At 38.1% G+C, this 27,844-nt stretch overlaps 1 protein-coding gene across 4 annotated transcripts; it reads right to left on the reverse strand.

The window, feature by feature from the left end:
- Positions 1 to 511: 511 nt before the first annotated feature.
- Positions 512 to 27,760, reverse strand: LOC117400498 (PHD finger protein 20-like protein 1). Of its 4 annotated transcripts, none has more exons than XM_059021507.1 (24): positions 27,564 to 27,586; positions 26,904 to 27,032; positions 24,723 to 24,927; positions 24,165 to 24,260; positions 23,694 to 23,778; positions 21,669 to 21,757; positions 18,969 to 19,176; positions 17,860 to 17,976; positions 17,127 to 17,209; positions 15,261 to 15,549; positions 14,978 to 15,169; positions 14,610 to 14,804; positions 14,196 to 14,255; positions 12,958 to 13,248; positions 12,087 to 12,302; positions 10,783 to 10,836; positions 10,497 to 10,604; positions 6,178 to 6,342; positions 5,459 to 5,640; positions 5,202 to 5,301; positions 4,842 to 5,037; positions 4,113 to 4,431; positions 3,190 to 3,364; positions 513 to 2,750 (listed from the first exon to the last, which is right to left on the reverse strand). In XM_059021507.1, the coding sequence occupies exons 2-24, from the start codon at positions 26,984 to 26,986 to the stop codon at positions 2,608 to 2,610; spliced, it is 3,651 nt and encodes a 1,216-aa protein (XP_058877490.1). In that variant the 5' UTR covers positions 26,987 to 27,032; positions 27,564 to 27,586; the 3' UTR covers positions 513 to 2,607. The 4 variants fall into 4 exon arrangements, with proteins under 4 accessions (XP_058877497.1, XP_058877490.1, XP_058877495.1 ...); XM_059021500.1 differs by lacking the exon at positions 27,564 to 27,586 and adding an exon at positions 27,632 to 27,759 and having other exon boundaries at positions 514 to 2,750; XM_059021514.1 differs by lacking the exons at positions 12,958 to 13,248; positions 27,564 to 27,586 and adding an exon at positions 27,632 to 27,760 and having other exon boundaries at positions 512 to 2,750.
- Between the last annotated feature and the right edge of the window lie 84 nt (positions 27,761 to 27,844).

Here is a 27,844-nt window from a genome sequence, read left to right on the forward strand (position 1 = left end):
GAACAGGCTGTCCACAATGGTTTCTAGAGTGACAATGTGAACAGGCTGTCCACAATGGTTTCTAGAGTGACAATGTGAACAGGCTGTCCACAATGATTTCTAGAGTGACGATGTGAACAGGCTGTCCACAATGATTTCTAGAGTGACGATGTGAACAGGCTGTCCACAATGGTTTCTAGAGTGACAATGTGAACAGGCTGTCCACAATGGTTTCTAGAGTGACAATGTGAACAGGCTGTCCACAATGATTTCTAGAGTGACGATGTGAACAGGCTGTCCACAATGGCCTCAGCCTTGCCCAGTCACTGACAATTGACAATGTGCTAAAATGTTATTTTGAATGTTATTAGTCTCTGTACATTAACATATGTTTTGCTCAAATCTAAATAGGAAATGTAAGTGCATGAGTTAAGATTGAGTTTTTTTATTAGCTAGAAGATACTACTGTACTAGGCAGCCCTTGGAAAAAGAGCTGTAACTGCAATGGGTTCTTATCCAGGTTACAAAATAAGGAATTGAACTGAAAGACAGAGGGCTTCACCGGTTTATTTTATATGTGAATAAATCAGCCCCCAACTTTGGTGAACTGAAACGTACTTACACTGGTTTAATAATCCTGTAGAGCCTACAGTATACACCACAAAAACATGCAAAATATAGATTTTTTTTTTTAATGAACAGTTTTGCATAAAGTACAATACATAAAGAAGTCTTGTTTGCAGTTATTTTAAATACATTCTGAATGTACAGTGGGTATGTACTGTGAAAAGCAATTTTAAGTTTCATACCCTACCAGTTCTAAAATGCATTTTATACAGATAACTAGAACTGCTGAATAAACTGAGGCATACATTTTTTCAAGTATATTTTTTAATTAGTTTATATGCCTCAAATGTTTTTTTTTGTTTTTTTTTTACAGTTGTTAAAAAACTGTACATACATACCATCCATACTGGATTTTGATTTTTTATTTTATTCCATCAAGTTTGCATTTAGCTCGCTGTAGTAAGACTAAAACAATGTAAAGTTTTATTTTTAATTTTTTTTTGGATGTACACATTAAGGTTTAAAGGTTAAATTTTTTTCAGGATGTTTCGGACAACAGCAGGCCGCCTTCTTCTTCTTCAGTTGTTTGTTTACTTTTCTTTTCACACAGCTGAAGGGCTTTTGTCTAAAACATCCAGAAGTAAAATATTTTTTAAATCATTTAAACCTTTTGTCTAGATCGCAAAAAACTTTTCATTTTTGTACACTGCAGTTATACCTCATTTGAAACCTGTAGTAAAGCTTGAGAGAGAGAGAGAGAGAGAGAGAGAGAGAGAGAGAGAGAGCAAGAGAGACAGAGAGAGACACGCAGACACGCACACACACATACATATATATATATATATAAAAGCAGTACTGCATGGGGCTGCTGATGGTACAAATATGCCTATCTTTCTAGGCTTCAGTTTACATTTGTACTTCAGTGAAGGAACTTTGTTCTTTTAACTTTTTTCCAACCATTAAGCTGGGTGTAAAAAGATCAAATCTTCTACAGCACCTCTATATATAAGAGACTCGTTAGCAAACTATACTTTTTCAAAGCACCCTCCAACCATATGACACAAGAATAGCATATATGCTATTCATTACACTTGGCACAATACAGGATGACCGCTAATATAATTAATACAAAATTGCTTTGAGTGCATTTTGAAAGAGGGTAATTTTACATTTCTTCCAACAGGAGTCCTATGAACTATTCCTCTTACAAGAAAAAAAACAAAACAAAAAAAGGGAAAACAAAACAAAACAAAAAAATTGTTGGAACTTTAAACACCAGCTTTAAATATTGAACTGGTTTCTCGTTGAGGCTGTCTGGGCCCCATTGCCTCTGCCCCTGGATCACTTCCATTGTGTTTCCTGCTGTGGTCTTAGCATCTGTCCATTAGGCTGTATGTGGCACTGAATGGTTTCCATTCAGTTACTTCTGTAGTCGTAGCCTGTACTTATTCACGTATTTAGAAATACTAAAAGAAACTAGAAGTCTTTTTCAATGTCCAACAAACAGATCTTTGTTGCCCAAGCTTATTTCTTCATAACAGTATCCTACCTCCATTAGTATTCTGTGGCTCCAGCGTATATCTATTAGCTACATTAGCCCAACATTGATGTGGCTCCAGCATTATTCTAATTGTACAGCCACTATACCTTCCCTGTATGATACATACGTGATCAGAGCTGATATCCACTGTAATGTGTGTGGCACTCACCAATTTCAATGATGCACTTTATGTGACTTTCCAGTTTTCTGTTTATTCAGCTCCAGCTCGCTTTTAGCAAGTTAGCCACAGAGATTCTTCTATGTTACCAATATGACCATGTGGTCTATTTTCATAAAGTCACCTTTGTGGAGCCAGGCCAATTAATCTTGTTATATTATTTCCTATTCACAACACTGTTCACAAGCCACAAACTATTTTGCATTCAAGAATGACAAATCAGTCAAAATTACTCCCCCCCACCCCCCCATGACTTTTACTTAAAGCACCCAGCAAGAAAACGAAAGGGTCACTGTGACAATGCAGCTCTTTCCTGCCCCCTCACTCCAGATGCATGCTGGAATCAAACAGAACAGAGAGTACTCATTTGCTGTACTTTTCCAAGGTCTGTTAAGAGTTGTTTGATCCTGCGTTTCAGCTGAGGCAATCTTGCCAGTGGCTCAGGTGGCTCTAGCTCACCAGTGAAATCCAACCAGCTTTCTAATACTGCAGAGAAAGGAAAAAACACAAAAATAAATTGTTAAAAAAAAAGGAAGTTTGCCATCACATAGCATTATATAAAAGCCTTTTTTTCTACTTTCAATTTTGTTATGGTTTTGCATTCTTTTCTCCACTAATGCATACATTTTAATAAAAATATATATTATATTTCGTTACTATGTCTTTCGCCACCCTCATGTTTAGAAACTTTAGAATCAAAAGTAGCTCCAAGGCATCATGGGAAAAGTTGTCACCAGTAGGTATAACACTAACTTTATTGCAGGACCATGACAGGATGCCATAATGATATTATTCCATCAGACCTGATGTGGAAAGATTTGGTGCATGCCAGCTAATTGCTCAGTGAAGATGCATACGATTGAAATTGCACCCCCCCCAAACCACACTCTCCTGTGGATAACAAAAAAACACAAAGCATTCTTACCATCTAGTTCTTTTTCTATCAGGTCCATTCTTCCAGCGACCTGGTTCTGCACACCGTCGATGTGGGTCAGGAGGTTTACCTGCCACTGCAGAAGAGTCCTTGCCTGGTCGTCTGACTCCACTTCATCTGCAGTGTTTTCGTTCAAAACCTCTGAAGAAGCTATTTCAGTGCTTTCCTGGTTCACATATAAAATAAACAAAATGAACTCTTTTAGAAAAACATTATTTTTCGATTATCTTTTTTTGTTTGATTTGAATGCACTGGCATACATATTTGCCCGCTATTGGGCTGTTTCCAGTTAAATCAGACTTGTCTCATCTTAAGTTTACAATGATTCTTAATGCATATTTGTTTATTTAAAAAACTTCAACACAGACACCAACACTTAAGCCCTCACCTTCTTTGACCCTCAACACTATCAAAAGTCAAGGAAGCAAGACTGTGCTTGCATAAGAGTTTGGTTGTCTTATTCACAAGTGCGCCAACATAAACACCTGAACGGTTTCATGGCAATGGTTCGCTTTAACAAGATTTAAGATCCCAAGACTGGAAAGCTTTTTTTGATCACTTATGAGAACTGTTTTGTTCTGTTTTGTTCTTCTGCAATGAGAAAATATGGCAAAATATTGCTTTTTTGATTTGGTGGGAGTAAATCTCGTAACGCTAACTTATTATTATTATTATTATTTATTTCTTAGCAGACGCCCTTATCCAGGGCGACTTACAATTGTTACAAGATATCACATTATTTTTACATACAATTACCCATTTATACAGTTGGGTTTTTACTGAAGCAATCTAGGTAAAGTACCTTGCTCAAGGGTACAACAACAGTGTCCCCCACTGGGGATTGAACCCACAACCCTCCGGTCAAGAGTCCAGAGCCCTAACCACTACTCCACACTGCTGCACTGGAGTAATACCTGTTGTTCTTTTGGCACAGAGTTTGTGCCCACTTCAGACATGGCCTCTGGCTCCTCATCAAGCCTGACAGCATCTTCCCCGTCGGAGCTCATGAAATCAGCAGCTGTGTTGTGCTCCAGCCCAAACCCTGATGGCTTCTGGTAACTATGCTCACTAGTGATATAAGTGTCTTCTGCTTTTTGGTTAGAGTTGTGGTTTATACAGTCAGCTATCCTTGCCTGGTGATGTATGCACTCTGGAAAACCTCCCATTGGCTGCTCTTCATCTGGATTCACCCATGATCGGGCCCACAGGTGCAAGTTGGGATTGTGTTTGTTCCTTTAATGAAAAGGAAGAAAAAAGCTGATGTAACCTGGGAAACAGTAATAAGACAGCCTTTACGTTCATGAAGATCATATTGTTTTAAGAACAGGGTGACCATATGGCCCCATGTTCACCAGAACAGTTTAGGGCAGTTCAGGTTTTTTAACTTCCATCGCATTGCATTCTGGTACCTTTTACCTGTCGTAGGTATCTTTCTCTTGTTTCTTTAAGAGAAGCAGGTTTACACTTACCAGAATTCATTGTAATGTGAGTTAAAACGCCTGAACTGTCCCAAACTGTCCCTAAAAAAGTTATTGTCCCAGAGTAAGCAAAGGCAATGTACAAATAACAAAACTAATTATTATTGCAGATGTTTCTAAAATGTGTTTTGTTCATTATCAATAGATATTTCACTTAAAACTTACTGCAATATATCCATCTTGAGCTGTAGTCCACGAAGTGCTTTCTTTACACTGTACACGTCAGCCAGCAGCTGATGCGTGGAGACAATGTTTTTTGCATTCTGATGAGAGTAATTCTCGCTGAGAAATGACAGCCCATACATATGCCCTTTATTAAGCCAGTCTTTGTCATGCCGATACTTTGCACTCCACCTTTGGCCTAAAGACAAAGAGATAAGAACACGTCCTTGCTTTTACTATACCTGAATCATAATATAAAATACATCATTGTGTATCATCACATACAAAGACTGTTTAAATGCAGAAATATGATGAAAGATATACAGACAGACAAGCAAATTTGTTTATAATCCAGCTGCTCACCTGGTGGGTCCCTGCAGACATAGCAGATGTACTGCTCTGGAATGCTGTCTTCCAACAATCCCATACACACACTGTGCTGCCAGCACATACATTCTTCACACTGTAACACAGAATACATTCAAATATTAGTTTTAGGTGAGTTGTCATTTTGACTATTTAGTCTTCTGCATTTAGATATGGTTTGGGTCTAACTACTAGGAGCCCAGGTGGCATCAGTCTGTTATAAAGCTTTAAAATTATTTATTTTAAGTGAATACCTGAATCATAAAGCCATTTTCCTCATCCATTTCACAGATGCAGCGCACAATTTCATTGGCTGCATCATCTTCATCTTGAGAATCCTCAAGATTAAAGGAATCGAAATCCTGGTTATACTCATCCCCACTTAGCAGTAAGCTCTCAGTCGAGGAGTCTTCCAAGAAATCAATGTCAGAGAGGTCTGGAGATGGAGATAGTTCAAATGGGTTTACCGTCCCTAAAGAATTGGGTCAGTGTAGGCCAATTTACCATAACAAAAACAGGCTTTTAAAATAGTTTAAGAAGAAAGTTCTTAACTTGTAACCTGTTTCCTATAAAATATTGTCAGCAGAAACTAGAGAAATTATTTGCAGGAACAAGCACATATGGATCAACAGACTGACAAGCATGTTTCAAGAAAGGCCCAATGGGATACATCTAAAATCTGCTTCACACCCTATGCAAAGCTTGCTAACATGTCTTTCTAAGTTGAAAAAACTTTACAAAAAAAAATAGTAAAAATCAAAATTGGGAGCTGTTTATTTCTACAATACTGCAGAATTCTGTATGTATTTAATATTTTTAAACAAAAATGAAGAAAACGAGCTATTAGTTGTCATGGTCAAAACCAGGCTTTAATGGGGATAATGTTTCTTGCATCATGGGTGATGCTTGTAACATGCTTTCAGAATTTGCTGAAAGATATTAAAAGTTGGGGTCGTTATTAGAATGTACTTACTCTCCCCAGTGAGGTCCACAGAGAGAATGGCTCGAGGGTACTGGAAGGAGGTGTGTTTGGAGGAGGAGGTATTGCGCTGAGCCAAGGAGTTACCAGAAGAACGAGTGACTGGAGAGGTGCACCTTTCCAAAAAGGCCAGCGAGATATCTTCAAAATCTGAATAATCTAAACAGAACCACAATACAATGATTTGTTAGATTAGGAGGTTGAACACAATGCACAAGATTGTAATGCTTTATAGTCCGAGCCACGGCAGGATAGAAATCAGACATTCACATGTATGTAAACAGTATTATTTCCTATCCAAAAGACAAGAAATTATTATAAGGTGTTTTTCTGGTTCTGGTTTTAATAATTTAGTGTGTTACTGAAATAATTGTGTTGCTTTTCAGCAATAGGGCACCTGCTAGCACAAGCAGAGGGGTAATATCCCAATTTTCCAGCCCCAGTCTGTATGATCTCAACTTAGAACACATGCATTAGGAAAGGCATGAAACAAAGATGCAGTGTTAATAAGGCCCTTTTGACATTTCTGGAATACTGAACATTTACGGTTATACAATATGATACAAAATTACACACCTCTTATGTTGCAATATGCTTGAAACTTCGCAATAGCCTTTTTGACACTCAACTGTTTTAGAACCCATTCCACAGGTTTTGTATGCAAAGTTGTACATATCCTGCCTTAATCTTACAATGTTATTATTATTATTATTTATTTCTTAGCAGATGCCTTTATCCAGGGCGACTTACAATTGTAAGCAAATACATTTCAAGTATCACAGTACAAGTAATAATACAATTAAGAGCAAAATAAATACAATGACTTTGGTTCAAGCAAGTACAAGTGTGACAAAATACAATTCAATAATACAGCAGATAACAGTGTCAGTGATAGGTACATCAGGATATGATTAAATACAAAATACTACAGATTAAACACTTGGCAGATTACAGTACTCTGAAGTACAGGATTAAATGCAGTAAAATAGGGGGCAGATAAGAGCAAGTAAAGCGCATTTAAGGAAGGGTGATAAGTGTCCCAGGGGAAGAACAGAGGAGTTCTACAGGTGCTGTTTGAAGAGGCGAGTCTTAAGGAGGCGCCGGAATGTGGTCAGGGACTGGGCAGTCCTGACATCTGTAGGAATGTCATTCCACCACTGCGGAGCGAGGGTGGAGAAGGAGCGGGCTCTGTAGGCACGGGAGCGTAGAGGAGGTAGAGCCAGTGTTCTAGTGCAGGCGGAGCGGAGAGGTCGAGTGGGGGTGTAGGGAGAGATGAGGGTCTGGAGGTAGCTGGGTGCAGTCTGGTCAAGGCATCTGTAGGCTTTAACCCTTTAACCCTTTAACCCTTTAAGGACCAAGCATTTTTCAGTGGGATGCTCCCCCAGGACCTGGGTTTTTTGGTTGTAGTTGACTCTCTTCCTATAAATTCAATAAAAATCTATTTTCCACAGTAGCATTTTGGAATTGGTGTCTTTTTTTCAGAACACTCTGGTTAACATAATAAAAGTACTTGAGCGACAATACCACGGTAACTTTTTTTTTTCAACACAATATTTTGTTTGTAAAAAAAAAAAGTATTAGCTTAGAATTTTATGTCATTTCTGCATCTGCCCTGGCTGGTCAACTGCCCACAGCCACCCGAGCGAAGAAAGATTTTTAACAGATACAGTATAATACAAATAGAGAGTGAATTACCTTTGTTTCCTTTGAGCACAAAAGCACACCGCCACCAAGCCACCCGTTGCAATGTTTATTTAAATAACTTAAACACTTTCTGATAACGCTATAGCAACGGAACTAAACAAAATATCAATGCGCAGTTTATTTTCATCATGGGTTAGATAGAGGTTTAGAGTAAGTTTGGGGGGGGGGGGGGGACGAGTCCAGAATAAAATGCAACCATGTTTTATTTTATTCTTATTGCAGTAACACAATACACAATATTTTTCTTATTTAGAAATATGAATGACAATTTTACTCAGAAGAAAACGTTTTTTTTTTATATGAAAAGTTTAGTTTTCATTCTGTAGAAAATATTTTACACATTCAAACAATATTATTTCATGTCCAAATTAGTTGACATCAGATCTCAGACAATTAGAGATTTGCCTCAGCATTTCATTAAAATAAATAAATAAAAATAAATATAAACGATTCAGTCGGTCTAATGATTAAATAAAGTTATTCGACTGACAAACTATTATTGAGAGCTGCAGTAAATACCCAGAGGATGAACTACTACTGTGTTACTTTCCATTAGGCTTTCATTTGTTACAACAGGGCACACTAAAGTCTTTCTTCATCATCAGCCCGGGTGGCTGTGGGCAGTTGACGAACTGCCCGGGCAGATGCCGAAATGACATAAAATTTGAAGCTAATTCTGCATCTGCCCGCCACAGCCGGGCACTTCGGCAACTGCCTGGCAGCGGTCCATAGTATTAAATATACACACACAGAGTATGCGCTTGCTATAACAAACATGTTGGGGTCAAAGCCTTTTGTTTGTTATATCGAGGGGTTCGTTGTAGCGAAAGGACAATCAAAATGAACGATAAACTGTTGGAATAAGTTAATGAGATGAGATTGTGAATAAAAGTAGAATTACATGTATCTGTTGGCCTCATGCATGCAGTATTCTGCCTTTAATTTATCCAATTCATTAAAGAATTCAAACGCAGTACAAGAAGCAAAAATCCTGAATTGAAGCTAATCTTTTATTTAAAATCAATCTGACATGAATCGTTTCAGTGCACCAAATCTTAATCCAACCTGCAAGAATCCCAAACTGAGCTTTTCTTCCAAATCAAAAGTTTGACATGAAGTTCATCAGATCCAAGTTATTATTATTTTTTTCTTTAATCAATTTTGCTTTGCCGCATGGTTGCTGAACAAGCCAAAAAACAAAGTGCTTTTTGACAACTTATATCCATGACAGAGATATGCCTGGATTTCTTCGTTTTAGAAAAGATCAATATAGTTTCCAGCTTCGTTGTAACATAAAATGATTTTCATTTCAGAGGCAGTTACACAGACCGCGCTTTTTATTAAGACAGGAGTTGATTTCACTGCGGAGGTGGCATCCTGTGCGTACAGACCGGGATGTTGACAGTGTGTGTTAATATTATATATATATATATTTTTTTTTTTATTTGGGGTCCAGTAGCCAGGTTCGTTACAATGAAGGGCATTATAGCGAGGGTGTACTGTGTGTGTGTGATATATATATTCTGCTTAGAGATACATGTATAAAAACGTGTTATTCTATGACCCGAGGGACCTTACAATACTTACTGAAAGTTTTGTTGAAAAATATTGATGTTGTTTGGGCAAATTACATGACATTGTTTCACCTGAGTTATTGCGATACCATAATACACATTTATTCTCAGGGTCTTTCTAAGCAATAATGGACACTACTCTCGATTATTTTCTCAAAATACATTTGTATAAGTAAAACAATAGTTATTCATTCCATTATTATCAGTAATAAGGAAAGAAAAACATACCTGATGAATTTAGTTCATGAAATATTATCTGCTTATATCCACTTGTTTCTTGAAATGTATAAATGTTGTAAAAACATATAAACTAACACGACAGAATAAATGTTCTAATATAACTAAGTCAAATACATTGGATTTACAGTGTTTTCACATTTTTTAGCTGTAAACAAGTCCTTGTGTCATGTTTTGTTTCTGTGTGCTTGCTGACACCCTCCACCCTCTAAAAATGAAATGCCCATCTCATGAAAAAAAAAAAAAAAGCAGGCAGTAAAATTCAATCCCTCCCCTATCCAATGATATGCGTGAACATGCTGTACTGCAAAGTATGGTGACCCAGTAAGTCAAAGAAACAAAGAGCATTTTTTATCGTGTTTGCCCGATTACGGGCCCTGAATGACACTTCAATATGATCGTGTTTACACCATCACAGGCCCAGAATGACACTTCAGTATGATCGTGTTTACCCGATCACAGGCCCAGAATGACACTTCAGTATGCTCGTGTTTACACCATCACAGGCCCAGAATGACACTTCAGTATGCTCGTGTTTACACCATCACAGGCCCAGAATGACACTTCAGTATGCTCGTGTTTACCCGATCACAGGCCCAGAATGACACTTCAGTATGCTCGTGTTTACACCATCACAGGCCCAGAATGACACTTCAGTATGATCGTGTTTACCACGATCATGGGCCCATAATGACACCTCACTATGATCGTGTTTACCACGATCATGGGCCCATAATGACACCTGTGTATGACCGTGTTTACACCATAATGGTCCTTAAAGGGTTAAAATGCACTTACTGTGCTGCTTTGATTTCTTTTTCTTCTTTTTCTTCTTCTTCTGTTTAACTTTGAAAGGGTCCTTTTCCTTTTTCTCTTTCCGTTCCTTGTCCTTGTCTTTCTTTTTACCTTTGAAATACAGTTCAAAATGGTTTACTCAAAGCCTGTGCTTTGCATGAGATAGTAATTTTCTTTTGCCTTAGTAGGCTGTGCCAATGTATGAATGATCATCAGAAAATTAATTATCCATACATAAACAGCACTTAAATTATCCATACATAAACAGCAAACGCCAGCATTCTCCTACCTATTGGTTGACTCTTTTCTTCAAGTTTTATTTTCTTTTCACTTCTTAATATTCCTTTGGTAGAAAAGAAGAATTTAAGAAATACATTGAGAATGTTAAAAAAGCAACATAACTTTGTGGTGCGTTACAAAAGGTGGGGGGGGGGGGGGGGGGGGGGGGCCTTCTGTGCCTTCCAGTAGTAGCAATTTGGATGAAAATATCCCAGTTTCAGAAGGCAAAGCTGGCACCAAAGTGTAACGTCAATGAAAGGTGGGCGCTGGAATTTGCTGTTATTTTCAGCACTGACCAACCTGCAGTCGACAAAGCGCGGAAAGCTTTCTGATCAAATTCGAGGCTCAGCTTTGTTGTGCTGAAACATCTTTGAGCCTGAGCTGGAAAAATTGGCAAAACCAAAGCATGCAAAAGTTCACACTAAACTTTAGGCAATTGTGCTTTTTTTATGCCACAGTGTTTAGTTTTTGCACCAAACAAAAACGGGACACATTTGTCTACCTGACTAAAATTTTTCTTTAATTTTAATACATTGAAATGTACATTGTTACTTTTATGGGGTGATTTCTATTGGACAAAAATGTAACAAAATACACAGCAGCTTTCAGAAATTTATTTTCCTCGGATAAAAAAAAAAAACTTCAGTATTTTTCGTCCTGATTTTTGTTTTGAGTACTAAAACTCACCCCTATAAATAACAATCATAATAATAATAATAATAATAATAATAATAATAATAATAATAATAATAATAATAATAGTGTTAGGGTAGCAACGGTCAAGGCTGGCTAGCAGCAGGAATAGCAGACGCAGAGGCAGAAGACTGCAGTTCAAGCACTTGCTGCACACTTTTATCAAATGACAAATCAAAACAGTTAAACAATAAAACAAACAAATCCAAATCAAAACAGCTTCTAAGCAAAGCCATCTCGGTGCAGGACAGAGAGCACAGCCTGCTGCTCTCAGTCCTGTCTCTAAACTAAATACACAGGTGGCAATCTTCAAATTGGCAATCAATTAAACAATTACACTTGTTTTTGTGTGTGTGCATGTGTGTGTGGGGGGGGGGGGGTAACCCCGCCCTGCCAAACGTACAATCGAAATATACAAAACTATTGACAAAAACACACACACAATATTTACAAGTGCAGAGCCTCAGCAAAGAAGTAGAAGCAGTTCTTATAATCAAGGAATTAACTTAAACAAAGTAAACACTAATACATGTATTTGTGTTACGAAAACCTTTTAGCCAACACACAATATCAATTACATGGAGCGAGCCCACTCAGAAATGAATAAAGTGGAATGTTTACCAGGTTCTGCATGCTTGTCCTTTTCAATGACTCTCTTCAGTATTTTTTCATGAAGACTCTCGAAGCCCTTCTCGCGGGGCGGCACTGGAAACTGGGCGTCTGTCCCATCAGAGCTCAACGAGGCAGAGGAGCGCTTCTTCTTACTGCACTTTGAGGGTTTCAGACCAGTACTTAAAGGTGACTCCAATTGTAAGGCATGGACGTGAGATGATAGGGCTATCAATAAAAGAAAAGGCATCATTATGAAGGAGAATGTGTACCCTAATGCTGTTTGTAGTGTTTTTAATGCTGGATGAAAACTGGGTGGTCCTGAGAGGCAGTGCTGGAGTAAAAAAATAAAAAACTCCTCGCTGTTAGTCTTCTGTACTAACCTCCAGTAATAACTGAATTAATCAATCAATCAAGTCACAACTGCACTTGTATAACGACCTTCACGGACTGTAAACCTCACACTAACACAGTACTTCACAAACACTTAAGACATGTTCGCCACTGCAAAGAAAACCAATCCCCCCAAAAGGCAGGATTTCAATCTAACAGTGCAGCCTTCAATAGTTTATCATCAGAATGCCCTGGAACTAAAGCATTACATATCTTCAGCAACCCAGCTGTGCTAAGCATAGGGTGTAAAGCAGACATACAGAGTAATATATTGAGCAATATAGGTGGAGGGTACGCCCATGTAATAAAAATGAACAGGGTAAATAAAGAAATCTGAGGAAGGGGTGACTATTTCAGATGAAGATTATATATAGTAGGCTAAGGATAAAGATATTTAAAACTAAGATCACCTGCTGCATGCAATGAGCTTGGGAAACATTGGGTGGAGGAGGAGACAAAAGCAATGGAATATAGAATTATTTGTACATACAAGCGGAGGTTGACACAGTGCGCCGTCTCTTTGCATCGTGACTTTCTGGGGCAGTGGACTCAGGGACAGAGGCAGAGGCTGCTCGAGTGCGCACTGCTCGCTCTGGAGAGACAGTCTCAGACTCCGTCTCCTTGTCCATGCTGTGGTAATACTTCAGATGGTAATCCAGCAGCTTGGCCTTCCGGAAGGCTTTGGAGCAGCCAGGAATCTTACACTTCAACTTATTGTGGTCTAAATCTATCAGGGGTTCCTTATGGGATGATGGATCCTCAGGCTTTTTGGTGTTAATTACTAAAAAATAAAAACAATTAAAATAAGCAACTAAAATCCTATTTAAAGGGTATTGCCACCACACTACTGCTTTGAAACCTGGAGTCTGATATGTGAAACGCTGCATTTTCCAAAAACTGGAGATGGCACACAAACGCACGGCACATCATATGCACAGTCGGTAGGGAGAACTCCACATCAGCTTTCTCATAACATTTCCATTCATATTCACAAAGAATAGCTCCAGCAACAACAAGCATGTTTTAGCAGACTATGTGGATCAGATGCACAGGACAAGTCAGCTGTTAGCGTTGGGTCGCCACCTTGCTAGGATTTGAAGCCACAGTGAATTGCTCCACCTTGCACCACATGATCAGGGTCCCTGGGATCAATAATTTGAATGTGTGTTTTTTTTCTTTTGCACATTTTTCAATTGTTTTCAGTTTTTTTTGGATGCTTTTGGTCCGTTTTATATATATTCTCATAATTCCATTATTTATTATCCAATGTGTTCACTTTTTTCCCCATGTTCCCTACTTGTTGAAGTTTCCTTGTACATTGTCAGATGAGATGACCATGCTAAAATAAATTTTATAAACAATAAATGTTTAAATGTTTTTTTCTAAAAAGTGTCTCTCTTTTTCTGTGGTTTTTGTTATCTGTACTAAACAGGGTGAGTTTCATCTTATTTAACTTTTTTTGTTTATGGAAGCCTGGTGTGTGCACATTCATTTCATGTATGACATTCATTTAATGTATGACATGTACCTGTAACCTTTATAGTTTAAGGGTTATAGGCACAAATCTAACAGTAAAAAACAGGCAAAAATAGCCTGGACCCTAAAGGGTTAATTCTGAGGTTTTGCTCAGTAAATACCAATAAAGTAAGAATTGTGTAATTTCCAGAAGAAGAAGAAAAGTGTATGTACAGAAAGAAAATTAAAGAACTGAATTTGAAAATGACATACTGGGTTCCCGTGCATGCTTGTTTGGTTTCAGCGGCTTGGGAACACCTTTTAAAACAGCAGCTAGATAAAGAAAAAAATAAAACTGAAACAATACATTCATTAACCATTACAAATTCAGAAATACTACCAGAATAAAACGCAGTACCTGCTCTTTGTGTATCTATTCTGTGGGATTAAATATGCTTAATTTATGTTAGAATATAATAACCAACAATTGTAAACTACATTTCTTTTTTGTAGTAGTGTTTTATGGACAGAATGTTGGACGGGAGTTATTATTTTAAAACAATTGCTACTCATCAACTACCAACGTTATATTTAGGTTTGTGCACTTTTGCCAAATCTGATTTGCCATGCTCATATTATCATTTATTGTAAAATATTACATTCACTGCAAATCCAACTTCACCTTACCTGTTGTGGGGGAAGCTGTTTTTACATCAGCTGGCGTTTTCAAGGGAGGAGATTCTTCCTTGTCAGTTTCAGGGGGCTGGGGGGGTGGGACAGATGGTGCTGGTGGTGGGGGTGTTGCAGCAACTGTCGCACTTTTACTGAGGTCGAGGGGTAGCTCAGGCTCCTCCTCCGGAGGAACAGACGTGGTATCTAAAACTGAAAAACAAACATCTACATATATCGTCAGCTCTAAGGCTGATATGACAATAATAATAATACATCTAATATTGATATCTACCCGCAACCCTGTCAATGCTGGGATGTACATGTGTTTGCTTTATGTTGGCTGCTGTTGGTGTTGATTTGCAAAAGCTCACTCACAAACTTACCCTCAGTGACAGGAAGGTCCTGTTGAGACTCTGGTTTCTGGGCAAGCCTTTTTCCATCAGTGGCTGAAGGAAGGGAGTGCAAGGGTTCACAGAAGGGATCAGGTATAAAAGTGGCCAAACGCTGGGATCGCCTTCGTCGTTGGCTTTTTTCCGAGGGTCTGGGAGGGCTGGCAGGGGTAGGCAGAGGAAGCGCTACCAGAAACAGAAAAAATCATAATGACTTCCTTCACTTTCCTTTTACATGCACGTAAATGGTATGCAGATAAAGACATTCTTCACATACCCGTCTGTGGGGTGTCTGCAGCGCTGGGGGTGGGGGCAGGAGTAGGAGTGGGGGCAGACACAGACTCAGCTGCGGGAGTTGACTCTTCCGCTTGTGACACAGTACAGGATGACTTTGACTGCTTATGGCTGCCTGTAGACTCTCCCGAATCATGCTTCAGACGTCTGTTTCGAGACTTCACTGGGGCAGGAGGTGTGGCAGAAGGTAAAACATGTTTCTGAATTGGTGGAGAAGAGGAGGCGGCTTCGGTGTCAGTTTTTTCTTGATCTTCTGTGCTTGCTGAAGGTTCCTGATGAATTTAAAAAGGGTTTCAACAGGTGAAAATCACAGGAAAAGAAAAAGCTAAATCTGCTTATATTGACCACTCAAGAGACCAGCCTACTATGGTCATTATTATTATTATTTGTTTATTTAGCAGATGCCTTTATCCAAGGTGACTTACAGAGACTAGGGTGTGTGAACTATGCATCAGCTGCAGAGTCACTTACAACTACGTCTCACCCGAAAGACAGAGCACAAGGAGGTTAAGTGACTTGCTCAGGGTCACGCAATGAGTCAGTGGCTGAGGTTGGATTTGAACCGGGGACCTCCTGGTTACAAGCCTGTTTCTTTAACCACTGGACCACACAGCCTCCAATCAAACCAGACAACTTGTTCTTGTATTTTCAGTTAATATGTCATTTAAAAAAACTGTATTACATCTTCATATTCTGTACAACATTATAGTGCATATTTATGAAGATATAATATTTAACATTAATTCCTAAATATCCTAGCCCAACCCCCACTATGTTGGTAATATACAAACATATTAGTTATTATTAATTTCTCACCTCCATTATGTGATTAATATTTAAATATAAAAATAGGGTTTTAATCCTTTATAAATGTCATATTGCTTAGAAAATTATATTTACAATTCCATTATTCGATTTATAAAATATATCAAAACTATGAACAATTCATTTCATGGGAGAAAGTCTGGCACCTCGTATCCACCAGGTGTCACACTTCTTAACCCTTTATAGGAAGACAATTGTATATTGGTCTTTTGGAGAGACATTCTTAGTTAACAGATAAGAATCAGCTTTGTTTGTTTAGACCAGACTGTAAAGATCAGTACAGCAGCTAATCTCACCTATTCTCCAATTTAAATCTTTATGACCCACTGTTACCAGTATCTAATTCTTTGAAGTAGATCAGTCAAGAATGTTTTGGGGGAAGAAAGGAAGAGACAAACTTAATTAACATCACAGCATCTCAGTCCCTTAGTTTAAGATTTGAAATGTCATTTTATAAAGTACATTTAATTACAACTACTAATTTCTCCCACAATAACATTGTGCAATACAGGTACACTCTATGCCAGCGTTTCTCAAATGATTTTGCGTAGCCACACCAGCCCACTGCAACCTTAATCAACCTTTTATCTTAAAATCGGAGTCGCTATCCAGTTTTCATTCAGTGCAGTTCCTGCTGCTTGCATTCTGTTCCCGTTAGCTACTATTGGACAGCATTAACATCAGCATAACCACTACATGTTGATTGGCCAATCTTTTATTCTGTTCAGATTTCATTTTGGCATACATCACATATCTCCGCCCATTTCACTTTTTGTCAGTGCTCACTGTCTGATCAATGAGAGAAGGCTTTAGCAGTGCAACGTGAAAATAACAGTATGGAATAATATTATTTTCTTTACAAATATCTGTAAGTGTTGGTGGCCACACTTAGGCCACCAAAACATTTGGATTGAGAACCACTGCTCTATACTGTTTGAATTGAAAAGGACAACAATATTCATATTTAAGAAAAAGAGCAATAGGCTGTTTAAACACATATTACATGATTTAAAAAAAAACATACCTTTTCAGATATCTGGGGAACTTCACTTTTCTTTTCTTTGTTCTCATGCTCATCTTCATAAGCAACCTTTGAAACTAGTAGACCTGGAGGAAAATGGGGAGCCAATGTATTATTACTAGAGATACAATATTCTAGGATATGAGGCCCTGGGACATAATTAGGGGTTTACAATGGCAGGTTCCACAATGGTATATAAATAGTATACATTGCAATAACTACTACACTCAAAATTACCCAGTCTAGTTTGTATCTTCTTATGTATATTCAAATATACAATCTTGTAGAGTTTCTTGTAGAGCTCCTAAATTATGGAATGCTCTGCCTTCGTTTGTCAGGGAAGCTGGGACTGTTAAAGTTTTCAAGTCAGGACTAAAAACGCACTTTTATAATCTTAGTGGGTTTTAATATAACTTTAAAATTGCTGCTTTTGTATTATGTGTATACTGTTATTTAAATGGTCTGACTGTGGCAGTTGTATGTGTGACATGCTATACAAATGTATTGTGGTTTGTTCTTTTCTTCTGCTATATACTGTGCAGTGCTTTGCAATACTTATGTATAAAAAGTGCTATATAAATACAATAAATATCTAAATAAAATAAATAAATACTAGTAGAAACGAAACTTGATGTTGCATTTGACACTGTCCAATGAGTGTCACATACAAGATCAAGTGGCATGACTATAACTAGGCAGAAATTAAATTGGAAAATACCAAGAGAAAACACGCTACCTGTGATTTTGTTAAGACGAGCTCTCTTTGCTTGGAATGAGCTGCCCTGGTTGCTTTTCTTCCTTTTTCCTTTTACTGGTTCAGGTTGTTCTGCCTCTATTGAAGCATCCGTTTTATCTAAACACAAAAATACTGTATATAGTAAAAGGGACACGACAGCAGACAATATACCGGTATGAACAATCTGTAATGAATAACATAACTAATTATACCATGTAACTGAGCTTTCCCTGCTCAGGCTCTTTTGCACCCGTCAAGCAGACTCGGACACCAGAATTTGCAGTTTAAGCACTTTTATTCACACAGAAAACAAAACACAAAACAAAAGCCTAGCTCCCACGTGGAGCACTAACTAAACTAAACTAGCTAGCATGGGACTGTTAAGCAGTTTACCTGTTTCAAAAGCCCAGTTGAAAACTTACAACATACAGTTGTAACTTGTACACACAGTACTCTCAGTACAACACACAGCTGTCTTCGTACACATAGTACTTACATTGATTAACACCCACAGACTTCATCAAAATTCCTACTTCATAACCCACCACCAACAGAGACAAAAACAAGCTCTTATACAGACGCACGACACTAATTACAAACACAAACAATCATACAATCAAACTATCCCCAAGTGCACCCAGGTGTTTCCCATTCAGCCCTAGAGGCTTCCGGGACCTGTAGTCTTTTAGGCTACAGCCATGACACCTACCGCACACACCGTGAACACACTCTAAATGCCACAACCAGTACCTGACACACAATTACTACTTCCTTAATAAAACTTAAACTACCTGTGATAACTTCTATGTTATTATTATTAGTATTTATTTTTTAAATCAACTGCTAATCTCACTATCAAGGTCTGAATAAACCCAACAAATAAAAGTGATATTTGATCTTTGGTCAAGCTGGACCCATAACATGCTTCAACCCATCATGGTTTAGGAGATCCAAACAGAATTATGCCATTAAGTGCTGCAATTTTCCCATTAATAATGACCTGATTAAAATAAAAAAGATAAGGGTGAAATTGTTACAGCAACTGCCCAACCGAACCACCTTAAGGCAGTGCATATCAGCGGAAACAGAACCATGAAAAAATGAACTACCTAATTTCTCTGTGGGACCAGGCTCTTCCACTGCTTCCTGGGCATCCTGCATCTCTTCCAGAGAAGCGCTTTCTCCCTCCTTCCCTGGCGATGCCCTTCCTGCTCTCCTTTCCTCCTTGTCTTTATTGCTGTTGGCGCTGGTACGAGGTTTACAGGCTCCCTTGTTCTTGGCAGCAGCTGTTGCTGCTTTGACCAGGGCAATCCAATCCTGATAATAAAGATAAAGATAAAACTGGGCTTTTCCTTGATAATCACAGAACTACTGTTGTATGAGAAAGTCAGTTGCTATTATTTTCTCAATAACAAATATGAAAACCACAAATGAAAAATGACCACAGTAAGTTCTGTGTCATTCATTGAGATAATTTATTAGTTTACATGCTCAGAAGTATGAACATAAAATCCCCACCCTGCCCCTGAGGGAGGAGGTTTATCTTATGTTTTTTGATGAGAAAGCTTTATAGAAACCCCTACAGAAGGTAACAAGCAATACATTTAAAAACTATATGGGACACTACACTTTTAAAGCATTCTCTAAACGATCACCCATTGGAGGCGGACAGAATGGTATAATAAGCATGGTCCGGGTCTACTAAGAAAAGCAGAAAGGGGCGTCACTACCCAGCTCTGAACGCTCCAAACCACTATCTCAAGATCCCTGCAAATATAGCTGATTGAGACAGACAGGCTGAAAGGCAGATTAAGAAAAAGAAGCAAGGCATTTTTACCTGCTCATTGTTATAGACTAATTAGAGCTCTGGGAGTTGGATACTTTTTGTTTTCTTTACAGGCAAGAAGATGCTGACACTGTCTAAACCTTACTAGTACAAAAAAAAAAAGTTTAAATGTAGAAAGAACTTTTTAACTTACTTATGAAATACATTTCTCTGCTTAAAAATAAAACTATGTTGTTTGATATAATGCAGTAATGTATGTATATTCCAAAATAATGTTATCCAATATAGAAATTCTGGTACCTTTTGTAAAATGGCAGTTTATTACATTTACTCACAATGATAGGCCACACATTGAAGAAAGTGTAATAACAGCTCCTCCTTGTATACAACAGAGTAATACATGATTGCTATAAAGTCCCTTTGCATTGCTGAACCATTTTCCACAGGCATCTAGATTAAGGGCCTCTACAATATTCCAGGAATACCACTATGAGTAAAAGGTTAATGGCATAAAATATCAATTTGGATAACCTACTAAGTAGCAGTAACTTGTTTTGGCAAGTAAAATCATAGCATTACATTTCCTTGTAAAGTAATTAATGCTTGAATCACTGGTGTATAACACATGTATGTTCAAGAACACTCTTAAAATAACTTTCTACCGTAAAAAAAATAAAATGTGTGTCTGAAACAGGATTATTCACTGTCTGTCTGAGATTGTTGTAGTAGTTTAGGGGAAGTCAGCAATTCTATCCTGCACTCCTTCCCTGCATCATCCTTCACATAAAATTCAGCAATGCCCTGATGCATGTTACCTTCTGAAAAAGAGGAAAAGGGAAAATAGAACAGTCTTTGTCAATTATAAAATGCCATCAAGACCAAACTAGGGCCTCCTACTACAGGAGGTACAACAAAACAACAGTATAGACAGCTAACAATTTACATAGGATCACTGTAGAGAGTGTTGTCAGGGCACAATGATTATGGGGTTTTAACTGAAATAAGTGAAATAACCTTGTAGTGCAGGATTATGACATCCAACTTCCACAACCCCCCCCCATAAATTAAGAACAGGCTTGTAGCATCTTTAGAGGAATGCTTGCTTCCTCGTGCCACCTACTATCCTTGAGAGCCACTAGATTGGTAGGAGCTGAAGGCCCAGGATTTCACAAAACTCCACATGCAGTGAGAGAACTCAGAACCCTCAGCTGATCACTCAGATTCAGCCCGCTGTTAACTAACCCCACAAGACATCATAATGCCAGTGTAGAACATTTTTATTCTCGTACTTTTAATTACAACATTCTGAAATCAACCCTTTCTTTATTCTGCTCAAGTACATAATTTGTCCAACTCACTTACTGATTTCTAAAGCTCTGGGATAAGACAAGGATCCACAGTTTAAAAAAAAAAAACACTCAACTGCTGGACACCTGTATAAAGCCAAGCAGAGAACCAGACTCTGATGATAGTTCAATGTAGTTAGTGCTGTACCCCTGCACCCATAATATAGAAAAGAGCTGCCTCTGAGGATTATTACATTTTAGTAAATATCAAACTCTACTCTTCCTAGTTTTAGAAATTAATTGGATACACCAAGTAAGTTAGTTGGTTCAGCTATGCTTAACAAACTGCAGCCCATGTATTTAAAAGATAGAACTTCAGATAGAATTGTTAAAAATATAATCCAGCCTATTTAGTAACCTGTGGTGAATCCCCAAATCATATGTAGCATGAAGTCATGGAAAAACATACAAAGACCACATTCAAATTCTAGTTAAATGCATTTTTCAATATGTAATGTACCTCCCCCATGCAAAAAAAAAGGTTTAAAAGTAACTTGTATATAAAGACCAGCAGTCTATAATGACCATTTAAATGGTTATACGTCGGTCATTAGGAGCAGACTGGCTATACAGTATATACAGAAATTAACAGTAAACTTGTTAATACTGCTTGCAACAAAGGAGAACAGAAAGAAGATCACAACAAAAAGTAAAGTTGTTTTTTTGACCTAGCCTACCTGTCCTTTTGCATCTTCAGGCATTGATTTGATATGCATTCTTTTCACACAGCGAATGACTCCATCATAGAACTGTACTGTGTAAGTACCTGAAAACCAGAATGCTAATATTAAGCGCTGCTTTTGGAATATATGTATAGGCATACATACAGTGCCTTGCGAAAGTATTCGGCCCCCTTGAACTTTGCGACCTTTTGCCACATTTCAGGCTTCAAACATAAAGATATGAAACTGTAATTTTTTGTGAAGAATCAACAACAAGTGGGACACAATCATGAAGTGGAACGAAATTTATTGGATATTTCAAACTTTTTTAACAAATAAAAAACTGAAAAATTGGGCGTGCAAAATTATTCAGCCCCTTTACTTTCAGTGCAGCAAACTCTCTCCAGAAGTTCAGTGAGGATCTCTGAATGATCCAATGTTGACCTAAATGACTAATGATGATAAATAGAATCCACCTGTGTGTAATCAAGTCTCCGTATAAATGCACCTGCACTGTGATAGTCTCAGAGGTCCGTTTAAAGCGCAGAGAGCATCATGAAGAACAAGGAACACACCAGGCAGGTCCGAGATACTGTTGTGGAGAAGTTTAAAGCCGGATTTGGATACAAAAAGATTTCCCAAGCTTTAAACATCCCAAGGAGCACTGTGCAAGCGATAATATTGAAATGGAAGGAGTATCAGACCACTGCAAATCTACCAAGACCTGGCCGTCCCTCTAAACTTTCAGCTCATACAAGGAGAAGACTGATCAGAGATGCAGCCAAGAGGCCCATGATCACTCTGGATGAACTGCAGAGATCTACAGCTGAGGTGGGAGACTCTGTCCATAGGACAACAATCAGTCGTATACTGCACAAATCTGGCCTTTATGGAAGAGTGGCAAGAAGAAAGCCATTTCTTAAAGATATCCATAAAAAGTGTTGTTTACAGTTTGCCACAAGCCACCTGGGAGACACACCAAACATGTGGAAGAAGGTGCTCTGGTCAGATGAAACCAAAATCGAACTTTTTGGCAACAATGCAAAACGTTATGTTTGGCGTAAAAGCAACACAGCTCATCACCCTGAACACACCATCCCCACTGTCAAACATGGTGGTGGCAGCATCATGGTTTGGGCCTGCTTTTCTTCAGCAGGGACAGGGAAGATGGTTAAAATTGATGGGAAGATGGATGGAGCCAAATACAGGACCATTCTGGAAGAAATGGTTATCAAATGCTCTCCATCCAACCTCACTGAGCTCGAGCTGTTTTGCAAGGAGGAATGGGCAAAAATTTCAGTCTCTCGATGTGCAAAACTGATAGAGACATACCCCAAGCGACTTACAGCTGTAATCGCAGCAAAAGGTGGCGCTACAAAGTATTAACTTAAGGGGGCTGAATAATTTTGCACGCCCAATTTTTCAGTTTTTTATTTGTTAAAAAAGTTTGAAATATCCAATAAATTTCGTTCCACTTCATGATTGTAGGGCAGCAGTGTGGAGTAGTGGTTAGGGCTCTGGACTCTTGACCAGGGGGTTGTGGGTTCAATCCCCAGTGGGAGACACTGCTGTTGTACCCTTGAGCAAGGTACTTTACCTACATTGCTCCAGTAAAAACCCAACTGTATAAATGGGTAATTGTATGTAAAAATAAATAAATAAATAATGTGATATCTGTATAATGTGAAATAATGTATAATGTGATATCTTGTAACAGTTGTAAGTCGCCCTGGATAAGGGCGTCTGCTAAGAAATAAATAATAATAATAATAATGATTGTGTCCCACTTGTTGTTGATTCTTCACAAAAAATTACAGTTTCATATCTTTATGTTTGAAGCCTGAAATGTGGCAAAAGGTCGCAAAGTTCAAGGGGGCCGAATACTTTCGCAAGGCACTGTACAGGATGCAGTTCCTTCCAGAAAGTAAACATTATTAAATAAGTTTAGTTTAGTTTTACAGAATCTAAAAATAAATAAATACATTTTAAAATAATAACAACAGTGAATTCTGATTAATTTGCTGATGCCAATTTACATACCTTCTTTGCTAACTGATTCTACCTTAGCAGGGTAGTAGCGACAATCTGTCCAGCGAGCTAATACTTCTTCTCCAGATCTCAAAACCTACATGACATCAAGAATCATACCAAAGCATTTAGTTTGATGAAAAGGTAACCTAACAGTTATTTTATGTAAAGTTACAAAATAATACTAAACTGGGCAATCAGTCACCCACAGTAAAGCTTAAATAAGGCCACATGCTTATGTTTTTAAACTTTAAACAAACCCAATGTTTTTTGCAAATAATGAGAAAAAGCCCTACTGGACAGTTTATGACCCTTTCCACGAATGTCATTCCTCTAATATCTAGAATGTGTGTGTGTGGTGACTGAATTATATTTGTGATCCACCTGATCATTGTATCCATTTTAGAAGGTGACGAATACAAGTAGTTAAATATCCAACTGGCTGTACATTTGGGGTGTCATTGTTATATTGGAATATATTACTTGTTTTGATTGCTGTAACTCTGTTTGGTCCTCAGTGCTGGCTGTACATCCAGGATGCTCACGGAGACGAGATGGTCTCATCTCGCTGAGACTCTCCTGGTAAAATATGTTTGGAAAATATTGATTAACAATTAGTAAATGGCTAGAGCACTCCAAATAAAAAAGTAAGTTAAAATCAAATTCAATTAAATAGTTAGCTTTTTTGTTAATAACTGATAAAAGGTCAATTTATTTGCAGGCTCTATTCCACTAAGGCTAGGGACAAGGTATCTTATTAAACAGAACCTGCTAATATAATCTGACAGTATAATGGACATGATTCATGCCAATACCTCAGTATGGAGCATGAAGGTTCTGCACTGTTAGTGATGCCACATTTAAACAAAAAACAAATGAAAAAGAGATATCAAGGTTCCACAGACACAATGAACCATATTTAAAATGTTTTTACGCAAAGATGTGCTTTTTTCTTTTGTAAAAGGATAATCAAAATTGATTCTGCCTATCAAGGACATGCTCTAAATAACAGATCAATGAAAAGAAAGAAAAGTCACTTACAGACTGTTCCTCCTCCACCCCCTCCTCCTCCTCCTCCGCCACCTCCTCCTCCTCGAGTCCATCTTTCTGAAGTACTGGTCGTTCAAATGGACGCAGCCGATTGCTGTCCCAAAAAATCCACTCGTCATATCGATGACTCCAACGATCAAAGTGGACTAGCATCTTCCCCTCCTCATAGTCAAGCTTTTCAATACGTGAAGGATACCTGGTGGGGAGTTCACATCATGTCTTAAACAACAGAGGGATGCAGTCCTCTAAACAGCAAGTCCAACAAATCTGCCTCACTTCATATTAACTTGAGACCTAGGTGCATGGGAATTGGTAAATGTACTTATAGTGGTGAGCTTAGTGTAGGAAAAAAAACTGAAACCTTAGGCCTGGTTCATACTTCAGACTCCGACAGGTCGGAATTACGTCATCCACACTCTTGCAACGTGTGTCTTTTTTGGAAAGTCGTACAGCCTTTTCTCAAGCGCCTGTGACCTGAAATCTCATGGGGTCGGATGATGTCGAAAAATGACAACATTTGCTGCATGGTCGTACGCTGGCAACCATCATGGAGCACGACTTTGAGGAAATTTTAATAGAAAAAGTTTGTAAACATCCACATTTATATAACCCCTCACGTAAAAATACAGAGATGCCCAAAGAATAGAAACAACAGGGGTGTATAGGGAATAAACTAGAAAAGGGCTGGAGAGAATGTAAAGCCTGATGGAGAAAAATGCATGATAGATTTGTGAAGAGCAAGAAAACCCTTGAAGTAAAGCGTGGAGGCGGAAGCTTGTGGCCACACTTTGGAATTGACAGTTTCTACGTGCAGTATGACTACAAGCCTTTCTGCAGGTGTCACTGGCATCGCTGTATATTTTTGCGTTGAAGAAATGGTCCCAATCTGACACGTTTCACCTGTGATTCGAAAACACCTAAAATATCTCTCCAATTAATGTATGAAATTCTCCCTTTCGGGGTCTTGGTTGAGAGGACAGACGTAGCAACGTCGCTTTGGATTTTTTTTAAACCTCATATATGACGTACAAACTCAGTACATCTCCTAAAATGTCAATTTTTCCAGTGTCGTGAATGCAGTCTGTTTTTAAAGTATGAACGACAGCTGTGCAGTCAAAAGGGCTGCGACGCGATGCGTCCTTCATCCAGCAAATAGTGAAGCTGAACAGCTTTTATAGCTGTCTGCGCCTAACGAAGCACAATCATCTGGGACAGAAGTATAGTTAATACTCAGTTAAGGTGATATCAGAATATGTGAAATTGAATGGAATGTCTGCTGTAGGAAAGAAAAAACAGAAAGTGAGATTGCACACACCAGTTAAGCCAGCATATTCTGCAGCACAGGGAACAAACACTAACAGGCAGCAGTTTAGGGAGAAGCTGCAGATCATCTACACAGGGAAAACACATTACTTCACATACTAATATTATGCTATAAAACACACACAATCATCTCAAAGCTACTTTCCATCTTCCCAACAGTAGGTAAAAACTTACTGAGTTCCAATAATATTACCTACAGCTAACTACAAAGATCTGGAGACACTTTAGGACCAGTTTTTCATTTTAGTTGCGGTCATGAACAGAATAGCTCTGAAAATAAAGCCAAATCTTATCATCTACAGTTGGGGGTGAAGTAGTGACGCCTTAGTGGAGGATGTAGTCCATTGTGTGTAACACTACAGGGTTTTACATAAATACAGAGAACCGCTTTATATAAATGTGATGAACTTGTTTAGGAATGTGCAGTATCACAATCTGGGATCTATGGAGTATGTCTGTCAGCCTGTCACATATGTGTACATAGATCTAGAGAAACTCTTTATCTGGAAATATTATGGAGGCATCTGTCTGTCTGCCTATATGTCAAACATACATTTTGCCTGTGGGTACTATGAATGTAGGCCATGGGGGTTTACGTGTTCATGGTACTAATTTTGTATTTACAGTAGTGGTGTGTGGGATGAGTGTCATGTCACAAAGTAAAGCAACATTCTTACTTTCAGGGCAGCTCACAAGCCCTCAAATATAACTGCAGCCTATTTGTATTAAAATAAATTAGGTTGCTTCATTCCGATTGCTCAGAAAATAAAGCATAAACACAGACAGAATAATGCCTCCAAACTACTTTTGAAACAGCCATTCCAATACTTGTACAATATTTTTATTTACCATTTTTGCAGGTAGTCCCGAGCCTCCACGCGAGCACCAACCTCAAAGGCGATTCCTGGACGATTTGGGGGCTTCTTGCTCATCTTCACCCTTCTGCCAGACTTCAAAGATGTAGGTTTCTTATTATGTCTGTAAAACAAAGCGGTCGGTTTCAGAATATAAATAGCAACAGCACATGGTTTTACATATACTGTACTGAACACTACTATGTTTAAAAAAAAACAAAAAAAAAAACAGTTTTAGTTATAATTCTTTGCCAGTTAACATAACAGCAAGAATTTTTGAAAACATTAACGCATTTTACAAAAATAAATGCACTGCAACTGTAAGTCATTTATACGAATTTAAAAACAACAAGAGTTTATCACACATGTTTCTGTCTAATACTTCTGTTTTGTTTGAAGTAATGTAGTCAATTTCAAATAAATTAGAATTCGGTTACAAACCGAATTTACTAGATAACTGCAGTGAACAATACATTTCGACCACATAATAAAAACACTGGATTTAAACACGTTTTCATGAAATGTCATTAAAAAAAAAAAAACACGAAATAAAACTTAATACACATGAACTGTTGGAATTATTCTTATTGTGGGCCCAAGCGTTTTTACTTCCGATTACTTTTTGTGAGCTCCAATGTTAATAATTTATTTCAACCTGCAAAACTATATTGTATTATTCAAAACATCCACATGGTGTCTTCACTGAACAATTAAATCATTCACCTTTAAATATATACAAACAATTTCTGATCAAAACTAAGTCTTCTCCATTCTCTAGCTCTCTGGTACTTTAACCCTCTCCCGAACCCAAACACTGCGGCGTCAGCACGTACGTAACGCTACGTCATCGAGGTCCAACAGGGGGCAGACATCATGGTCACGTGTTCTGGGAGTATTGTAATAGTATTGCTAGAAATTAAAAAATAATCTACACCA

This window comes from Acipenser ruthenus, chromosome 4 (assembly GCF_902713425.1).
Source record: "Acipenser ruthenus chromosome 4, fAciRut3.2 maternal haplotype, whole genome shotgun sequence".
Taxonomy (NCBI): domain Eukaryota; kingdom Metazoa; phylum Chordata; class Actinopteri; order Acipenseriformes; family Acipenseridae; genus Acipenser; species Acipenser ruthenus.